General features: G+C 37.3%; 1 protein-coding gene across 1 annotated transcript in view; it reads left to right on the top strand.

Moving 5' to 3' along the window:
• Window positions 1–17,438, top strand: part of dntt (DNA nucleotidylexotransferase) — a 163,751-nt gene extending 146,313 nt beyond the window's left edge. Inside the window, exon 12 of the mRNA XM_016995901.2 lies at window positions 14,556–17,438. Within this exon, the coding sequence (XP_016851390.2) occupies window positions 14,556–14,642 (87 nt within the window). The 3' untranslated portion in view covers window positions 14,643–17,438. The remainder of the gene's footprint in view (window positions 1–14,555) is intronic.
• Window positions 17,439–18,272: the final 834 nt, after the last annotated feature.

Genomic DNA, 18,272 nt, shown 5'->3' with positions numbered 1-18,272 from the left:
AATTCCTTCTTATTATCCAACATTTTCGCTTATCCAACGCTTTTATTTTTCAGTGATTGGTTTGGGGGGGGAGGCGCCAAAATTCTGTTCGCCTACACTTGAAAAATACCTAGGGCCGGCTCTGACTATAGGGCAGTGTAGATCCAGCCTCAGATTGCTACAGCTGGTTAGGAAAGATACGCTTTGGATCCACAGACTTCTTACAACAATCTCTGCACTTCTGTTTCTTGCTTGCCTTGCTTTTCTTGCTTTGACTTCTGCCAAGTCAGTGGTTCTCAACCTGTGGGTCCACAAGTGTTTAGGCTACAACTCCCAGAAATCCCAGCCAGTTTACCAGCTGTTAGGATTTCTGGGAGTTGAAAACCAAAACATCTGGGGATCCACAGGTTGAGAACCACTGTGCTAAGTGATCCTTTAAATCCAGAAAAACTCAATCAGTTCATCTGGTACCTGAAATAGGCTTTACATTATTCTATACAGTCTTAGGAGTCAGATGGCCATGTTTGCCATTTGCTGAAATACTCCAAATTTTGTAATTAAACCTTGGGACAGAAAGCTAACTAATTGTACTGGGACAAATGGTTCTCTGTTGTGATGTCGATGAGCAACCTTAGCATAATTAAAGCTTTTTATGGTGTATTGCAAAGGAATTCTGATATAGATCAGTTTAAGCAATCTCAATCTTTTTGTTATAGAGAGACAGAGACTTCTCTGAGCTGGTTGTAAGGTGAGATAAAGAAGAATGTATTTCATGTGAATGAAATAGTTTTAAATACCTGAAATGTCTATTGTTTTCATACTACGAAACTTCAATGTGCTAATATTCTTGTTATACTTCAGTCAGTTTCAAAGTGATTAATTTTTATAATGGAAAAATATCAGAATATTTCCAGTATAACTGATGCTTATGATCATTTCTACAATTCATTACAGAATTTGGCATTACTAGGTCAATGCACACCATAATGGCACTACTAGGTCATTTTATATACCATAACCACATTGCTATTTATTTGGGGAAACACAGCAAACATACTACCTCTTTTATCATTATTCTACTTGTTAAATTGTTTTATGTTCTCATCTTCGGATTTTAATTCTTTGGGTAAAAATGGATAAGATATGCAGACAACTGAGACCCATCTGCACTGAATATTTGATGCTATTTCAAATTGGCATTGAAGAAAGTGGCTTCATTGTGCAGATGATTCCATAGGAAATCCTGGAACCAGTTTGAGGCTTGGATGATTACACAAATCACAGAGCACTAATGTACATTAAGGGCTTTCTTCTATGCACTTTTGTGGGAATTTGTTGTTTGGCTGGCTTTGATGTCAGTATGAGTACCACCAACAAGGAGCTGAAAGAAGGAATACTAATACAGAACAAGAGCTGGTATAGCCAGAGACTGAAGAGGCCACTACTTCGGGACAGGAACAATAGCAACCCTAAGTGAACAATGAAATACTTACCAGTCCTCTGGGCTCACAGCAAGGGCAGGATCAGGACCTTGAGTTGGGAGGCCAGGGATTAAGTATTCCAGATCAGCTACAATTAAGGTCAGATGGGATTCAAGTGCAGAGATCTAGTTGTTTGGCTGAGAAGAAGGCCAGAAGGTTGGAGCACTTGAGAGATTTGGATAAATAGTTAAAGTCTGGAATACTCAGGAGCTGGTAGCAACATTGTTTTTGAGATGCATCCTTGAGCATTATATCTTGTGCCTTGAGTCCTTGGTAGACAGACTGTATCTTGGATATTGGATTGTGGAGTATTCCTGGAAACTGTGTTGGTGAGATAACTTGTCTTTGGAATATTGGAACAGACTTATGGCTTACCCATTTGTCTCATCCTTGCTTGGCTGATTGATTACTGTGTCAACCTTGAAATGTCCCTGGACTATGTTTTTGTGCTCTCGTGCTTTACAGAGATTGGTTGGGCAGGACTCTGACATTTGAACTGCATTAAATGGTCAGTTAAATCGGCCCTGAGTTTACATTGTCTTCATTATTTAGATAAAGTTGTAACCATGTCTAATAACAAGTTTGTCAGAGGAGAAAGGATGTGTTTCTCATGAGAAATAGCCAATCTCTGCTACTTTAATTTTGATAGGCAAATCGCCAAAGAGCTTTGGGTTCTTTGTAGCCTCTTATGCAACTTAAACTACATGAGAAGATCCTCTATCTGAGGAAGGACTTCAGAAAACAGTATTTTTATTACAGTTCCAATAGCAAACACTTTTAACACAAGTCCACATACTTATCTATTTCACCAGGCCAATTGAACAAGTGTACCCATGGTTACAGGAGGACAGATAATTCAATTGACTTTATTTAAGAGGATCCTCTTCAGGTGGATGATCTTTTCAAATCGTTCATTTTCAATAAAGTTTTCATAAAGACCTATAGGGAATCCCAAGTGTTCCTCAAACTTTCTGTGGTCCTCTGCCTTGATTTGGAAGGGCTGAACTTCTCTATGGACCCTTTTTCTTCATAACTGAAGCAATCTTCTCAGTTGGCTCAATCTTGGCTATGGAGAACAATTTGACTACCCCCCTCCCCTAACATGATGAAGGGTCTTGCTCCTTCTGAAAAGGGCTAAAGTGGCTTTGGGAGGATCTGATTAAATTGCACAGTTTTTCAAATAAAAAGGTTATGGGAGTATGAGGCTACATGCAGTGGTTCTGAGGCATGCAACAGAGTGGTATGGAATGTTTAAATGCTAAGTATATGAATCCCTGAGTATAAGGCTGGGAGGTAGAATCACATGCCCTTTGTTCATTTTTTTTAAAATATGGAGAACTGCATTGGGGCATCTGGAGATCTCATGTTCTCAGTTAGTAGGGCTTAAAATTGATGGTGGGCCAGAGTAGTAGAGCCACTTTTCTATCTCTTTTTACTCCCCCTTTGCCAACATCTTAGAAGGTGTTACTGTTATTGGCTTTGATTTGCAAGAGGATTTTGAAATAAGACTGAGGGCCCAATGAGATCAGGATGACACTGTGACTTAAGGACCACAAATGGCCGACTTCAGTGTGCATGCGGAATCTTGTATCAACCTGATCTTTCAAAAATTATTATATTTTTGCAGGATTTTACTGTTTTTCCTGCATTACCCTCTAGGAATTAATCATGCTTTTACTGAGCACCTTTTGGGTAGTTTTTCCCAATGTGAGAATGCAGCAACTACATGCAGAAGAGGTCAGAGACAGCTACAAGTCCGTACATGAGCAAACATACACTAAAATATTATGAGGAATGAGAGGTTTCTGTATGCCTCCTATGTTCAGCATCCTACCTTTGCTCAGTGATGGTTCTCATAACAGCCTATCATACTATATGTGTTGACTAGGAGCATAGAACTCTGAGTTGTACTGGGGCTCTTGCACACATACAAGTTGAACCTTTGCACAAGCAGTGACTGTGCTTATTACATTTATATAATATAAATATTGTGAGCCTATTATACATATTGGGAAAGGGGAGTAATAAGGTGAATAGACTAGTTGAAATGTATGTTAACAAAGATTTCAGGATCTCACCCAATTTGTAAATACACAATTGTTTTAACACCCATGTCATAAATCTGTTTTCTTTTATAACTGACTTTGGTGGACTTTTCATAGATTAGATATCATTAAAAAACTTTTCTTGTAATAATATATGTCATTACATTTCTCTTTAATTACAAAAATTTGTCCAAAGGTAAAATGAAACTAGGGTATATAATTCAAGTTTATATTAGCTTCAAAATGTATCATGCTTAAAATCATTAGAATAAATTGCATTGCATATTTTAATACCAATCCTCATGATTTTTCTCAAGGGCTCAGAGTTGACAGCTTATGCTCAGGAAACTCCTTGTTCAATCAGTTTGTTATAATAACATTTCAAAGAGTGATGGTGTTCCATCTAACTTATTTAGCTGGATTAGGGATAGATTAGATTTTTAAAGCAAGTGCTGTAAAAGGAATATTTCTACGATATAATGCCAGTTAAATGCAAAATTTATATTCTTTGTATAATATAATGCCTGAGGCACGTCAAATTGTTTACCCCTGGAGACTATTGTTCTATAAAAGAGAAAGTACATAAATATCTTGTGTATAATGCAGTGTAAAATTGCTCTTCTCCGCTTCCATGCAATACAAATTTCATGTTGTTATCCCATTTGCGATTTTTAGATTTTATCCTTTATTATGTCTCTAGTAGCTACAGTAGCAGCATTTGCCTTCAGGTTTATTGCTCATATGATCCTCTTCACCCAAACTGTTGTCTTTTTTGGGAAGCCACTTCAGATCTTTCAGATTTGCCAGTTGCCCAGTGATATATTTTATTTCCAATAAAAGCTATGGCTGTAGCTCCCTAGGTTTTCCCAGGCTATTTCCTGACGTGTATAGTTTTTAAAAAATATATTTAATTTTTTTTATTTTTTAACCACTTTTTTGTTAATAGCTTTGGGCATCCATCAAACAGAAGGGTGCAAATTATTATGTGTGATAAATAAATCAAATTAGATGCTGCTTAGACATTTTGATTGTGGCTACAATCAACGGGAGTGAATGGATCAGTCATTAAATATGCCTAATGTTATTTTTTCATGTATTCATGGCCTCATGTACCCTATCTTGGCACTTAATATAAAACCCCTCCCTGAAAAAAAAATCTGGATAAAATTTTTGTCTCCCCCCCCCCCCCCAACAACTAACACACAAGCTCTTACAATATATTTAGAAGTCTGCCTTTAATGTATTTTCCTCCCCCTCCTTCTTGCAAATATAACCATTTCCACTGGGTATGAACTTTGGAGAATCCCGATACAGAAGGGCTGTGCAGTAACCATAAGATTTGGTTGAGTCCCAGTGTGGGAATTCATAGAACAGACTTAATTCAGATGTCACCAAATTCATATTAGTCTGAATCTGGATACAAAAATTCATATGTTCATGTCTCCCATTGCTTCCCAGGTTTTTGCTATTTGTCAGACATTGGTTGCATCTTCTGGTGCAATTGCCATGTGCAAGTGTACAATGCATATCAAGTTGCAGACAAATAGATTTAGACCTTTTTTTTTTGAAAAAGAACTGATTATAAAAATTATTGGCAGAATTAAATGATAATATAATAATAATAACTTTATTTTTACATCCCTCCACCATCTCCCTGAAGGGACTCGGGGTGGCTTACAAATGGGACCAAGCCCAGCAGCAACAGAGTTAACCAATTAAAAACACATTTTAAAAAGTAATAAACATATAAATTAATTAAACAATTAGAAACAATAAAATATAAAAACATAATTAAAATGAATCAAAGCAAACCACAATAACTAGTACCAGGAATATGGTGGGTAGATCAGATAATAGAGGGGGCTGGGCATGGGCTTGTGCAAAAAAGTGGATTAGAGGGCCAGGGCTGGGGGTAAAGTGCTGAGTTCAATCTAACGGACAAATGATATTTGCAATGATATTCCCATTTCTAAGGGCCCTTCCACACAGCCATATAACCCAGAATATCAAGGCAGATAAGCCACAATATTTGCTTTGAACTGGGTTATCTGAGTCCACACTGCCATATAATCCAGTTCGATGTGGATTTTATACAGTTGTGTGGAAGGGGTCGAAGTGATTGAGCCCTGCCAAGTTTCAGATGAATGACTTCAGTGAGGTTTTTGCAAGATCAGTCTTTCCAGCATTCATTGTTTTGTTTTGTTTTGTAGACAATCATGGTGGAAAGGGGCATGTAGCATGTGTTTTGAGGTAGAAAATCTGTAAAATTAGGATAAACACTGCAAATTGTGAATGAAAGGGGCATACAGCATATAGGTGGTCCAGGGTAAAAAACTGCAAAGAAAGGACAGGCACTTCAAATTTTATGGAAGGGAACTATTTGTTTCCTTTTATCCTAGACATGGGCAACATTTTTATTTGCTCAAAATCCAATGTTCCAATTTAAACTCTCAAACATTCAAGCTGGCTTCTAATTGCTTGCACTTTTCCCCTTTATTTTTTAAATGTTGGATAAATTGCAAAAGAAAGAAAGATTTGTTATACATGATGTCAGAGATTTAGTTAATAACCCGAGCTTTCAATTTTTTATATTGTAATATACAAACAAGGGTTACTTGTTGCTCTCAGAAAGTTGCAGAGTGTCAGTTCTTAAAATGCCTGCCTCATGAAACAGTTTTCTAATTCAGAAGGCCTAAAACAAGTAAAATGATCGATGACAAATCTTTTTCGATATGATGTTTGAGCAAGCGAGGGACAGAGGTGAAAGAAGGCAAGAGGAAAAAGCCATAATAACAGGCAATCAAGCTGTAGCTTTCAGCAGCACATAGCAAAACCATTGTGTGCACTTTGTATACAGCATAATACTGGGACCTGGTGAAATTATGTTCCCACTCATTTTTATGGACAGATGAACAAAAGCACCAAATCCATCTTACTTGATGTGGTAAATGCTTAATCACAGCTGTATCCTCTGCAGATGAAGAAAATTAGTAATAGCTGGAGAAGGCAGTATGTACCCAATATTTTTTACTGAGAACTCAATATTATTTACAAACGATTCATTGTGCTTTCTAGTGGAATATTTGAGCAGAGCAGATACATCTTGTTTTTTTCTGTTATTGTTATAAGAGCCCACTTTAAAGCTTATGTCTAATTTATCATTCACAATATTGCCTTCTCTAGTGAAGTTTTCCCATCGGCTTGTCAGTCACACAGTAGGATCTCTCCTTTTGTACTTTTGTTTAGGATTATTCATTCTCGAGTGCTTTAAGAAAGATGCTGCCAAGTTGTGCCGACCCATGGGACTGGGCTAAGCGTAATTGAAATCAATAGAGAACAAGAAAATAATCACTTCAAAGTGCTATTTCGGGATTTGTAGAAACATGAATGTCAATATGAGGAGCATCCAAATATTTGTGCTGTAGCATTTGTTTTCTTAACATTTGATCACTCAGTCTATTCAAACTCGTTTCTGATTGACCCATATTTCTGGGGAAAAGAGAATATCAAAAGTATACGAATTGAAAATATGACTTCTGATTAATTCCTAATCCTGTTAGATTTGTCTGTGTAGCAATGCCTGTCTACCTGTAACCTCTGAGATCTCCACTTAAAGGCTGAGAAGAGACTTCAAGATTGTTCTGTTTTATCCTCTTATCTCATGTTGCAAATCAGCAGAAAAAAATCCTGGCTCAATGGGGAAACAATAACCCCAGACCTAGAATAACTTGATGCCATAAAAGGATCCGTGTCCATGTCCATTGCTCTAATCTGTTGATTCACTCCCTGTCCCTCCTGCTGTGATATGAAAGTTGTGTCTTCATGTGATGAACAAAGTAGGTGAAGGAGGTGAGAAGGGAAGGGAAGAAAAAAGGAAGAAGAAAAAAGCGAGGAAAGACTATAAGTAACCACACAGGAGGTTTACAAGTAAAAGACATTGCTGTCTAGTTACTTTGTAAAATTCTGTATCAGAGAAAGGGATTCACAACCTGCACCATAAAAACCTTTTAGAGGAAGTACCAGTGGACCTTTTTCTTGTTAGGGTATTGAAAGACCTCAAGTTATTCTAGGTCTGGGGATGTGATATCCCTATCTAGTCAGGGCATTTGTTCTGCTGATTTGTGACCTGAGATAAGGGGGTAATTAAAGGCATTTAAATTTTACCACATGAATCTTGTTCATGTTGCTCTGTAAGAGCTGCCAGAAGAAAGGAAGATAGAGTTATTGCTTGTTATCAGGAGGGGAATGCTGACAGCTCTGAAAGGTAAATTTCTTCAGTATCTGGCTTCTGGGTGGATCCTCAGAGTGAGCAAGTTCTATATCACATGCAATTTTCCAAGCTTATTTATGTATTTCATGTCAAAAGCATTGCATAATAAATAAGCTTAAAAATGATGAAATAAAGGAATCACAAGCAGTTCAATAGTTTTAGATCAAAAGCGGACAACAGTGACTGCATTTTCTGTAGCTTTAACCAACAATTTTTTTATCATTTCCCAAGCTAATCTTCTCTTACTTACCTAGAAGCTAGACATTAAAGATGTTTGCTGCTTAGAGCTGGAACTCTCTTTTCCAAATGATGGCTAACACTGACTTTATCTACCTGTTCTCAATGACTCAGTACCAGTGGGCTTTGTCATTCATCCACCACTGCATACTGTCTAGACCAGTGATTCCCAAAGTGGGCACTACCACCCCCTGGTGGGCGCTGCAGTGATCCAGGGGGGTGGTGATGGCCACAGGTGCATTTTTTTGTATTACCTTTCTATTCTGAGTTCAAAAAATAGTTTCATAATTTCAAACTTCAATGTTTCTAATTTACACATTACTTTACTATACTTTACGAAAAAGGTAGAAACATTAATACATATATCTTTCTGTTTCATTGCTATTAAAATTTAAAAAAAATTAATTTCCAGGGGGCACTGAGTAATATTTTTTCTGGAAAGGGGGCAGTAGGGAAGATCATAGGGAAGAACATATTTCCCTTATGAGATATTGCAGGACTTCATCTTCTATCATTTCACACCATTGTTTATGCTGGTGTAGGCCAATAGGAATTGTAGTCTACAATGGCAACAGTTTTCTCTGCTGTTGTGACCATAAGATATGTCATTTTTTCAGTCTGGAATTTCCATAAATTTATAATGACTAATCATCAGCTCTGCTCCCAGTTCAAAGCAGATATTGTGGGATTTTCTATCTTGATATTCTGAGTTATATGACTGTGTGTGGAAGGACCCTTAGAAGGCTTTGAAAATGGAATTGAGACATGAATAGGGAGCAGAGCTGATGATTAGTCATTATAAATTTATGGAAATTCCAGACTGAAAAAATGTATGTGTTGTCAAAGGCTTTCATGGCCAGGATCACAGGGTTGTTGTATGGCCATGTTTTGAACTGGAATATATGGCATATATTCCAGTTCAAAACAGATAATGTGGGATTTTATTCAGCTGTGGGGAAGGGGCCTTAGTTAGTGATCACCATTAGATTTTGATGTGGAGCCTTTCTTCTCTAAGGGCCCTTCCAGAAAGGCCCTATATTCCAGGATCTGATCCCAGGTTTTATGTTTATCCCAGGTTATCTGGCAGTGTGGAATCATATAATCTAGTTTAAAGCAGAAAACCTGGGATCAGATCCTGGGATATAGGGTCTGTCTGGAAGGGCCCTAATGGATAATGTGATTCAACCCAATGTGGTTGATGGCTCCTATGTTAGTGAAACAGGGAATCCATCAGGGCCTTTATCCAAACAGAGAAGGAACAACCCAAGGTGCACAACGTATTTGTGATGTAGGATTCAATACCTTGCAATAACATTTAAAGTCTGGACTAAAACCCAAGGCAGATTTATGACACCATTGCTATCAGCCCCCAGAACTTTGGCCTTAACAGCACATTGTTAAATACTTCATCTGACTCTACTAAGGCCTCTTCCACACACCTGAATAAAATCTCACATTATCATCTTTGAACTGGGATATATGGCAGTCTGGACTCATATATTCCATTTCAAACAGATATTGTTTGATATCTGCCTTGATATTCTAGGTTATATGGCTGTGTGGAAGGGCCCTCAGATAACCCAGTTCAAAGCAGATATTGTGAATATTAGGGCCCTTCCATGCAGCCCTATATCCCAGAATATCAAGGCAGAAAATCCCACAATATCTGCTTTGAACTGGGTTATCTGAGTCTACACTCAGATAATGTGGGATTTTCTGGAATATTCTGGTTTCACTTGGTTGTTGCAATTGTGTTCACTCTCCAGAAGAGTCATATGCATTCTTTGTGCTTCCTTTATTTCATCTATTTCAAAACTATGCAACATATTGCAGCTGTTTTACAGCTCAGGTGATTATTCCACTTTTCTAAGTTCATTTCCTCCAATTTGGATGCTTGCCTTATTTGCTTTATGGATTCAAACCATACTAAGTGGTAATGAACATGTGTTGACTTAATTGCATCTAGTTTGTCTCCTAAGCCTTCTTCTGTCTCCTAAACCTTCTTCTGAGATAACAATGTTCATATGGTTCTTCAATTTTGTAGAAATGTGGATATCTCTGGCTTTGTGAACATTAAAAATGACAACTTAATCTCACATAACACTGGGAACTTATCCATATTTCTGTATTGGAATGATTAGAAAAGAATGAACCAGATGCTTAATAAAATAAACCAAACATGCAGATGGTTTGGTGTTGCCATAACAAATCATGCTACAGATTTTCATGGAACTAGACATTTTAAGTCATGTTGAGATACCTCTTGTTAACACATATTTAGCTGAAATGAAGTGATTGTCCAGAATTGCAAATTCAAAGCAATATTTTCTAGAAAGGATAGTTGCAGTTGTTATTTGAATATTTATCACAAGTAAATTATTATAGCTATAGCTTGAATATTTCAATTATTTTCTGTTATTCTAAATAATTACTGAAATTGAATACATTTGGCTTGAGAAATATTTGCAACTTTAGGTGACAAAATAAGGTTAATAAACAGATGAAAAGTAGATTCCAAGCAATTGGGAAAGCTCATAAGAAAGAATGATACAGAGGTAGGAATTTTGCACAGACTGCCTAGTATTTACATATCTGAAGTGTTTCAGGAAATTATTGTGTTTTCTTTTCCCAGAAACACATGTGGTTTACACCTTTGTGAAAAGTTGGTCTTTTTTTTTTTTTGCACAAAAGACATGGATGATATTCTGCATATAACTACTTATGGTAGTTAAACATATGTAACCTTGTGTTTCTGGAAATAATGTTTTATGTTGAAAATTGTCCTTTTTGTCAGGAAAAAATCCTCTATGTGTATGTGTGTAGAAAAACCATGTTTCCAAAAACATTTCTTCTGCAAAATTGGTGTCATTTATGTAAAATATAGTTTTCCCCATATGTATTTCTGCACATATAATTTTCTGAAATATTTTAAGATTTATAATTACAGCATAAAAATTGAACAGAAATATCAATTTCTCTCTGAAGTGGGTTAAAAAAAACCCCTATGTGCAGTGTTTGTTCTAGGATTTGTGGATGAAATGGCCAAACAAGCAACACCCGTTAACTTATGACATGCTCATCTCATGATTTCCTAGATAGGTCTACAAGAAATAGTGAAAAATGAAAAAGGACTCAGGCTAAAACTTGGAAAGAGTGCTTTGTTCTTTAGATGTGTGTATGTAATGAATGGTTTCAGTTAATGTCAGACATTTTAAATATTAATTATAGGTCTTTCAGGTAAAACTTCTCTAGACTGAAGCAATGCTTATGAGAATTTTGTATGATTACTAGTAAATAAAACTAATATAAGCAGCCATGACTTTAAGGAGCTTTCTGAATTCAGGTATTTCAGTTGAACTAATTGTGCTGTGGTCTTGGGATAATAACTTGGCTTTTTCTTTTAAGCAAACCATTTTAAATATGTCTACTATGTATTTCCACACACATAAACAAATTGCCTCTACCTGAAAGTCTATATTGTGAAATCCCTGTCACTCTGCTTTGAGAAAGAGAAATCTCCCCCCTCTTTGTCTTGCTTCATGTTTTTTTTTTGTACTGTCATAATCTGGGAAGGCAAAATCACCAGGACGAAAGATGAAGGCCAAATGCATATGTAAGGAGCATGTTTTCTTTCTCCGTACAATAGACCAAACATGCTCTTTCTGGTTGCTTTGCTTTCAAGAAAGGACACCTGGGTGAATTCCTTGTTTCTATAGGTCAAGAGTAGCTGATAGATTCCATGTCAGTGGGCTAATGAATCTACTCTGGATATTGACCCAAAGTCTAAAGGAACTATCCACAGTGCTGAACACTACCTCCAAATAGGTTGAGCTGCTTGGATAGCTCCTTTACATTCTTAAATGTAAAGCAGGTTCATTATCACATTTATATGGAAGCCATCAGCCACTTCTGGTGAAAACAACATGTCATTGGATCCTAATTCCTCCTTCTTTCCTCCCCCACCCCACCACTTTTTCTCACTTTGGAACTTAAGGCAATTTATAGCAGTTAACACAAACATAGCAAAAATTCATAGCATATGGCAGTAAGAATAATTAAACTATGAATTTTTTAAAACCAATTAAAATCATAAACTTTTTGGTTTTAATGTATATGCATTTTATTTGTATGTCTGTTTATGTGGCATTGAATTGTTGTCACTTGTAAGCCGCTCTGAGTCCCCTTTGGGGTGAGAAGGGCGAGATATAACTATAGTAAATAAATAAATCAATTAAAAAATCATAAACCAATTAAAACAAATAAAAATTCATCATGCTATACAAGGCCTGCTTTCCCTTTTAAAAATTAGTTCTCAAAAGTCCTATTGGCACAAGATGTTCTCCACGTGTTTGTAGAAGGATAATAAGGAGTCTAACTTCTCTGGGAAGGCAATTCCAGATCTTGAAGGGCAGGCAATGAGAAAGTTCTCTCCCATGTTCCCATCAGGTTTACTTGTGAGGGTGGTAGAACAGAGAGAAAGGTGTCTGCAGAAGATTTCAAAACATGCGGAGGTTCAAAGGGGAGTAGACCTTTGAATAGCCTGTATCTGAGTCTATACAGGGATTTGAAGATCACAGCCAGCATTTTGAATAGTGCCTGGAAATGGGCTGGCAGCCACCGGAATTGTTACAACAAGGGAGCTGTATGCTCTCTGTTGAAAGCCCTGGTAGTCAAAGTGGCCGCAGCACTTCTACAAAGGCATCTTTTTGATATGCTGTTCTAAACAAATTGTGCTTATTGACTTTGCAAAGCCCTGCTGTATGATTATCACAACTGTGTAGTTCCTCTTGGCTTAACTGTGACCCGTGCATTTAAAATTTCTGCTTAACGTTTCTTTATCCCATTCTTGTATTTTATTCTCCTTTTCCGCAGATGTTCCTCTAAAATATATGAAACTCAGTTTATTGCAATAGGGCATGGGTAGGAAAGGATGTGGCTTGCTCATCTCCCAATCTAACAGGCAATTAAAAGGAAGGGCAATATTTCCAGGTGAGAACCCTATACTATCAAGGCGGGGGAAGGTAAGGAACTTAGCAACTCTGGTTGCTAAGGTGCCTTCCACACAGCTGTATAAAATCCACATTGAACTGGATTATATGGCAGTGTGGACTCAGACAACACAGTTCAAAGCCAATATTGTGGATCGTCCTCCCTGATATTCTGGATTATATGGCTGTGAGGAAGGGCCCCAAGTTTATTTTATTTAAAGTACAACAGAAGTACCAGTTTGGCACATGACCAACAGCCCTTTTGTGGAAAGCTTAAAGTGTATTTGTAGAGCTGCCAGGCCACACAGTCTATCTTTGGAATGAGTGAAATTGCAGATTATTCGTATCAGTAGGCATACCTTTTACTTTTTTATTATATGGTATTCCTTGGAGGTTATGCTGTTGATTTGGGGCTGTTGAACCTTGCCCTCATTTTAACAACTACTTTACATCTCATTATAGTGTGAGTACATGAAATTGACACTGGGACAATTGTAGTCAGTAGTTCAGAACTATAATTTGAGGCCAGGCTGTAAGAGTATGGAGAGTTTCCATTGATCTTTCAGAGCCAATTTCTGTTACTCTGTTTGAATATAGAATATGTTTAGAATGGTATGATTTAGCATGTAGGTTGCATTCTGTATACAAGATTCATTTCAGGAGACCCTTGGTTATTATACAGAATTGTATGCTTGGCAGATAATTGGGAGAGATATGCCTTCAAGGGCACCTGAGACCAAGCTAGGAAGTGTTTGATCACCCAAAGAGCTAGTCCAGAGCAGTTGAAACTAATTGAGTGTTGTTGTTTCGTTGCTGTTAGAATCAAAGAGTTGGAAGAAACCACAAGGGCCATTGGGTCCAACCCCCTGCTATGTTATTTGCTGTGATGTCGACTTTGACTTATGGCAACCCGATGAATGAGAGAACTCCAAGTAAATGATAATTGATAATGGTTAATGATTCTCTTGAGCAACTCTGTGTACCACAGCTAGGCTATGACATGAAATAAAACAAGTTATGAATTAGAATGGTTTGGAATTTGATCGTGGTGAACTAGCAAAGGTTCATTGATTGAAATGTTAACTAAGACTGTTCACTTCATGCTTCACCTACCTTATTGATCAGTGGAGCCAGAATGAGAAATGCAATACTGCAATTTATAAACAGCAGTCATTTACAAAGCAGCCATTTTGCATTATGCTAACAACAATAAATATAAGATATTTATTCAGGGAAATAATTACTCATTTGAGATAAGGAGAGTTCCGGGAGAGACCTTTTAAAAAGTAACTGAGTCTAAATTACAAATATATCACAACATACTTAAAGAGCAGTGCATCTTTTCCATGTTTCCTTTTCTGCCTAAATATACTATTCAAACTAAAGAGAGTTCTCTCTTCCAAAGGAGAAGCTGTCATTTGTGCATTTTTCAGGATTTCGTTTTGATGTGAAGTCAAGATGTATTTCTGAAAAGGCTAAGAATATGTGTAGTTAAATAGTATAAATAGTAGATTTTTAATTTTTTTGACTTAATGCTGTTTTTTTAATTTTACAGAAAATCTTTCTCAGTGCTTCAAGTGAAGAAGAAATTTTTGCACACCTTGGCTTGGATTACCTTGAACCTTGGGAAAGAAATGCATAAAGACACATGCTAATATGATTTTAGACATTTGCATTTTTTTTTTAAAAAAATCTCATTTACTATAGACTCACATTTACCTGAACTGCTGATTTCTATTTTTTAGACTAGCAGAGGTTAAATATACATAGTCACAGTAGGTAAGGGTTTTCTCTAAATAGTTCAGGAAAGAGGACTAATGTGATGCATCCAAACAGTTATATTTGGTAATCAAGACTATACAAACTTTTCTGTTGACCTAGTTTTATCCTACCAATGCAACAGTACAATTAGTTTTTAAGTAAAGATATAAAAGTAATGGTGACACCATTTAATCAGGCAGATGGCACATAGATAAGTGATATACAGTGGATCTGATTTTGACACTGTTTAAGATTCCCTCAGTTTTAAAAAAGATAACAACAACTGATAGTTTCTCATCCTGTAAAGAAAAAGACTGACCTTCCCAGTCTACATGTGGCTAACCCATATTCTCAGGTTATTATTGAATTATTCATTTTGGAGACAATACTTATTTCAGGTGACTCAGGACACCTTTAGGACACCTGTGGACAACTGAAAATGCACACAGCTAGTTTACCCTAGTAAACTAGTGGTTTAACCCAGGGAAAGATGCTTAATGAAATTGCACCCTGTGAAAAAAAAAACCCAGCAGGATTCAGGTTTTCCCCTGTGATTGGCCAGTGTAGACAGTGCGGAATCAGGACTGGGCTCAACAGCCATCCCATAGTCAGGCAGCCCAGAGGATGTCTCCTACCCTGATTTTGTCCTCAAAAGGGTGAAAAATGGACTTACCTGATTTACTGCATCTCTACTTCCGGGTTACTTGCCATTTGATGGCAAAAGAGCTTTGGAGGTGCAGAGGGCTAGCTCCAGTGATGCTAAACTAGCTTTGGCATGACTAAGCTCTTGGGCTGCCTCAAGGTACCCCTGTACCCTGTAGGGTCACAATGCAGACCAAAACCAGCATTTTTCATGCCACTTCTAACCCACATTATGTGTCTGTGTAGAACTGCCCTCAGGGTACTTCTTGACAGGATAAAAATGGTGGTCTGACATACTGCAGTTTAGCATCACTGAAAGCTACACTACCTGACCCTGAGCCAGCTTGGGAGTTGGATGGAGACTATACTTCATGGCCCTGAATGATCATGACAGCTGCACAGATGAACAACACTGGATCCAGTCTGGCACTACTCGCCCACAACTCGTCCCTTGCTCCCCTTGATGTTCTGTTTATGGTGCCTGCATGGCATAAAAATTGTGCTCTTCATTGCTTGGTGCCAGGAGTAATGATATGTAAAACAACAAAGGCAGGAGGAAAGGAAGAGGAAGAATCTCTCCTTCTCCCCACTCCCTTCTCCAGTGTTCTCTACTCTGGATATTGCTACTCCTTTTAGGTCTGGTGTGCACCATAAAGAGAACATCAACAAAGGCAGGAGGAAGGGAAGAGGAAGAATCTTTCCTTCTCCCCACTCCCTTCTCCAATCCTCTCTATTCTGGATATTCCTACTCCTTTTAGGTCCGGTGTGCACCATAAAGAGAACATCAAGGAGAAGAAGATAGGTGTAATCCCCTGTCTCCAGTCTGCCTGAGTCTGGGGGAAGAGGGATGGCTAATGGTGCTGCTTTCCAAATAGGACATAACACAGTTGATTGCACATGCCCAAGTTGCCACTTATTCCAGAGTTTGGGGATAAGCTTCAGAATATCCAGCAATTTCTGTTAATGCTGTTCAAACTGTTACACTGAATCAGTTCCATGTGTCGCGTAATGGCTATGAAGCTGATTCATCCTCTATTTGACTTAAAGTGTCAGTGAAGATGTACCTCAAGTCAGGCCACCAAAAAAAATCAATAAAAATTCCTGAAAATACTAAGACTTTCCAGATGGACTTTAGGATATTTTATGATTATCTTTAAGATAGAAGAAATTTGATCATTGAAAGCAGTTTTAATTTGTACTAAGAATGTTTTTACGATTTCCATTTATAAGAAGGCCCATATCTGTATATAAAACAGGCTCTGACATGATGTACTGCTGTCCCTTGATTTCCATCCTTGCCTTGCTTCACTATTTCAATTGCCACTGCTATCTGTTTTCTTTCAAAGAATTTTAAAAGTGGAAAGGGACCACAAGGGCCATATCACAGCCATGCAGGAGTACACAACTAAAGCACACTTGAAAGTTGTTCATCCAATCTCTGTTTAAAAACCTCTAAGGACGGAAACCACACCACCCCTTTAGCTAATCTATCCCACACTCAAACAACTCTTGCAGGTTTTTAGGGCTGTTTCTGGGTTTCTTTGGGGAGCTGATTCAGAAAATTGCATTGGGTAGACTGCATCAGCTCTAGTTTCTTAGATATGGTAATCATGATTTGTTATGGGCAAGCAGATGAAGGCTGGTATATGACATATGTTCTATTTCAAAAACTAGAGTTGATAGGGGAGACTGGTCCCATTTTTGGAATCAAGACTGGGTCAAATATATCCAGAAAAAGGTCTAACGTTTGAAGTACCAAAATGTGTGTTGGCCAATGTAATTATTTAACAGGGTATAGTTTGTCTCCAAATCCAAAAGTTATTCAATTGTGCTTACTGACTACAACTGTACATCATATTGGCTTATAGGCGATTCATTTTTAAAATTCATGACAGATAAATTATGCATTTCTCAATTTGAGCAGACCCTACCCACTCCCAGCAATAAATTGGCTAAGGGTGTTATGGGAAGTGACTTAAATACTTAAATCAACCTATTATAATGTAATTATCAATAAAATAACTGATTTATTGAATTATGGGTTTTATTCATTATTTCATGGAATGAAAGTGTTATTGAAAACATAGCTTAGGCTGAGCTATACAAATTAAAATTAAAAGAATTCTGCCTAAGCTTTGGACTTCCAAGATATTTCATGATAGAAAATTGAGCAGGTGGCTTTATAATATGTCTAGCTGTGGTTAACCAGTTTATGAATGTTCATACACCTATTGAAGGATCATCACATCAAATAATTATTGCATAGTCAAGTCACATTCTGATCTAGACTTTGCAATGTCTAGGCACATGTTATAAGATCAAATAGTTTAGCAGTACAGTCATCCCACAAGAGTTAGGAAAGCAAGATCTTTGCAAAAGTGGAAACAACATAAAATCTAAAGCTTTCAAAGATGTAGTCTGTTGCAGCAAACATTACATAATTATAGCACATTTATTCCATTTTGTTTTTGATAGTGGCATCCCATTGAATCCTGGGATTTGGTGAGGCAGTGGAGTGTTCTGACTGAGAATGATAAATTCTCTTCCCTGAACTGCCAATCCCAACATCTAACAGGATGGAACTATGTACGTTAACATAGACTCATTGGACATGTGTGTTCCCTTACTTACTTGGGCAGGAAGAGGGAATGGGATGGGCTGCATCTACTGTAAAATCTCCTTTAGTGTCCTTGTTTTTCTCCTCAAGCCATATGACAACACTGAGGAGATTTTTGGACAAATTATGGGCACTTGAGGCCACTAGATTAGAAATGGCTATGTCTTTGTAGCTGTATATTTTTTCTCTCTAGAAGCTTGTTTCTTAGAATTGCACATTAGGAATAAAACATGAGCGATCCTGACCATCAAT

The sequence above is a fragment of the Anolis carolinensis genome, chromosome 3, assembly GCF_035594765.1.
Source record: "Anolis carolinensis isolate JA03-04 chromosome 3, rAnoCar3.1.pri, whole genome shotgun sequence".
Classification (NCBI taxonomy): domain Eukaryota; kingdom Metazoa; phylum Chordata; class Lepidosauria; order Squamata; family Dactyloidae; genus Anolis; species Anolis carolinensis.
The sequence above is the reverse complement of the archived record's forward strand: the minus strand, read 5'-3'. Positions and strand labels throughout refer to the sequence as shown.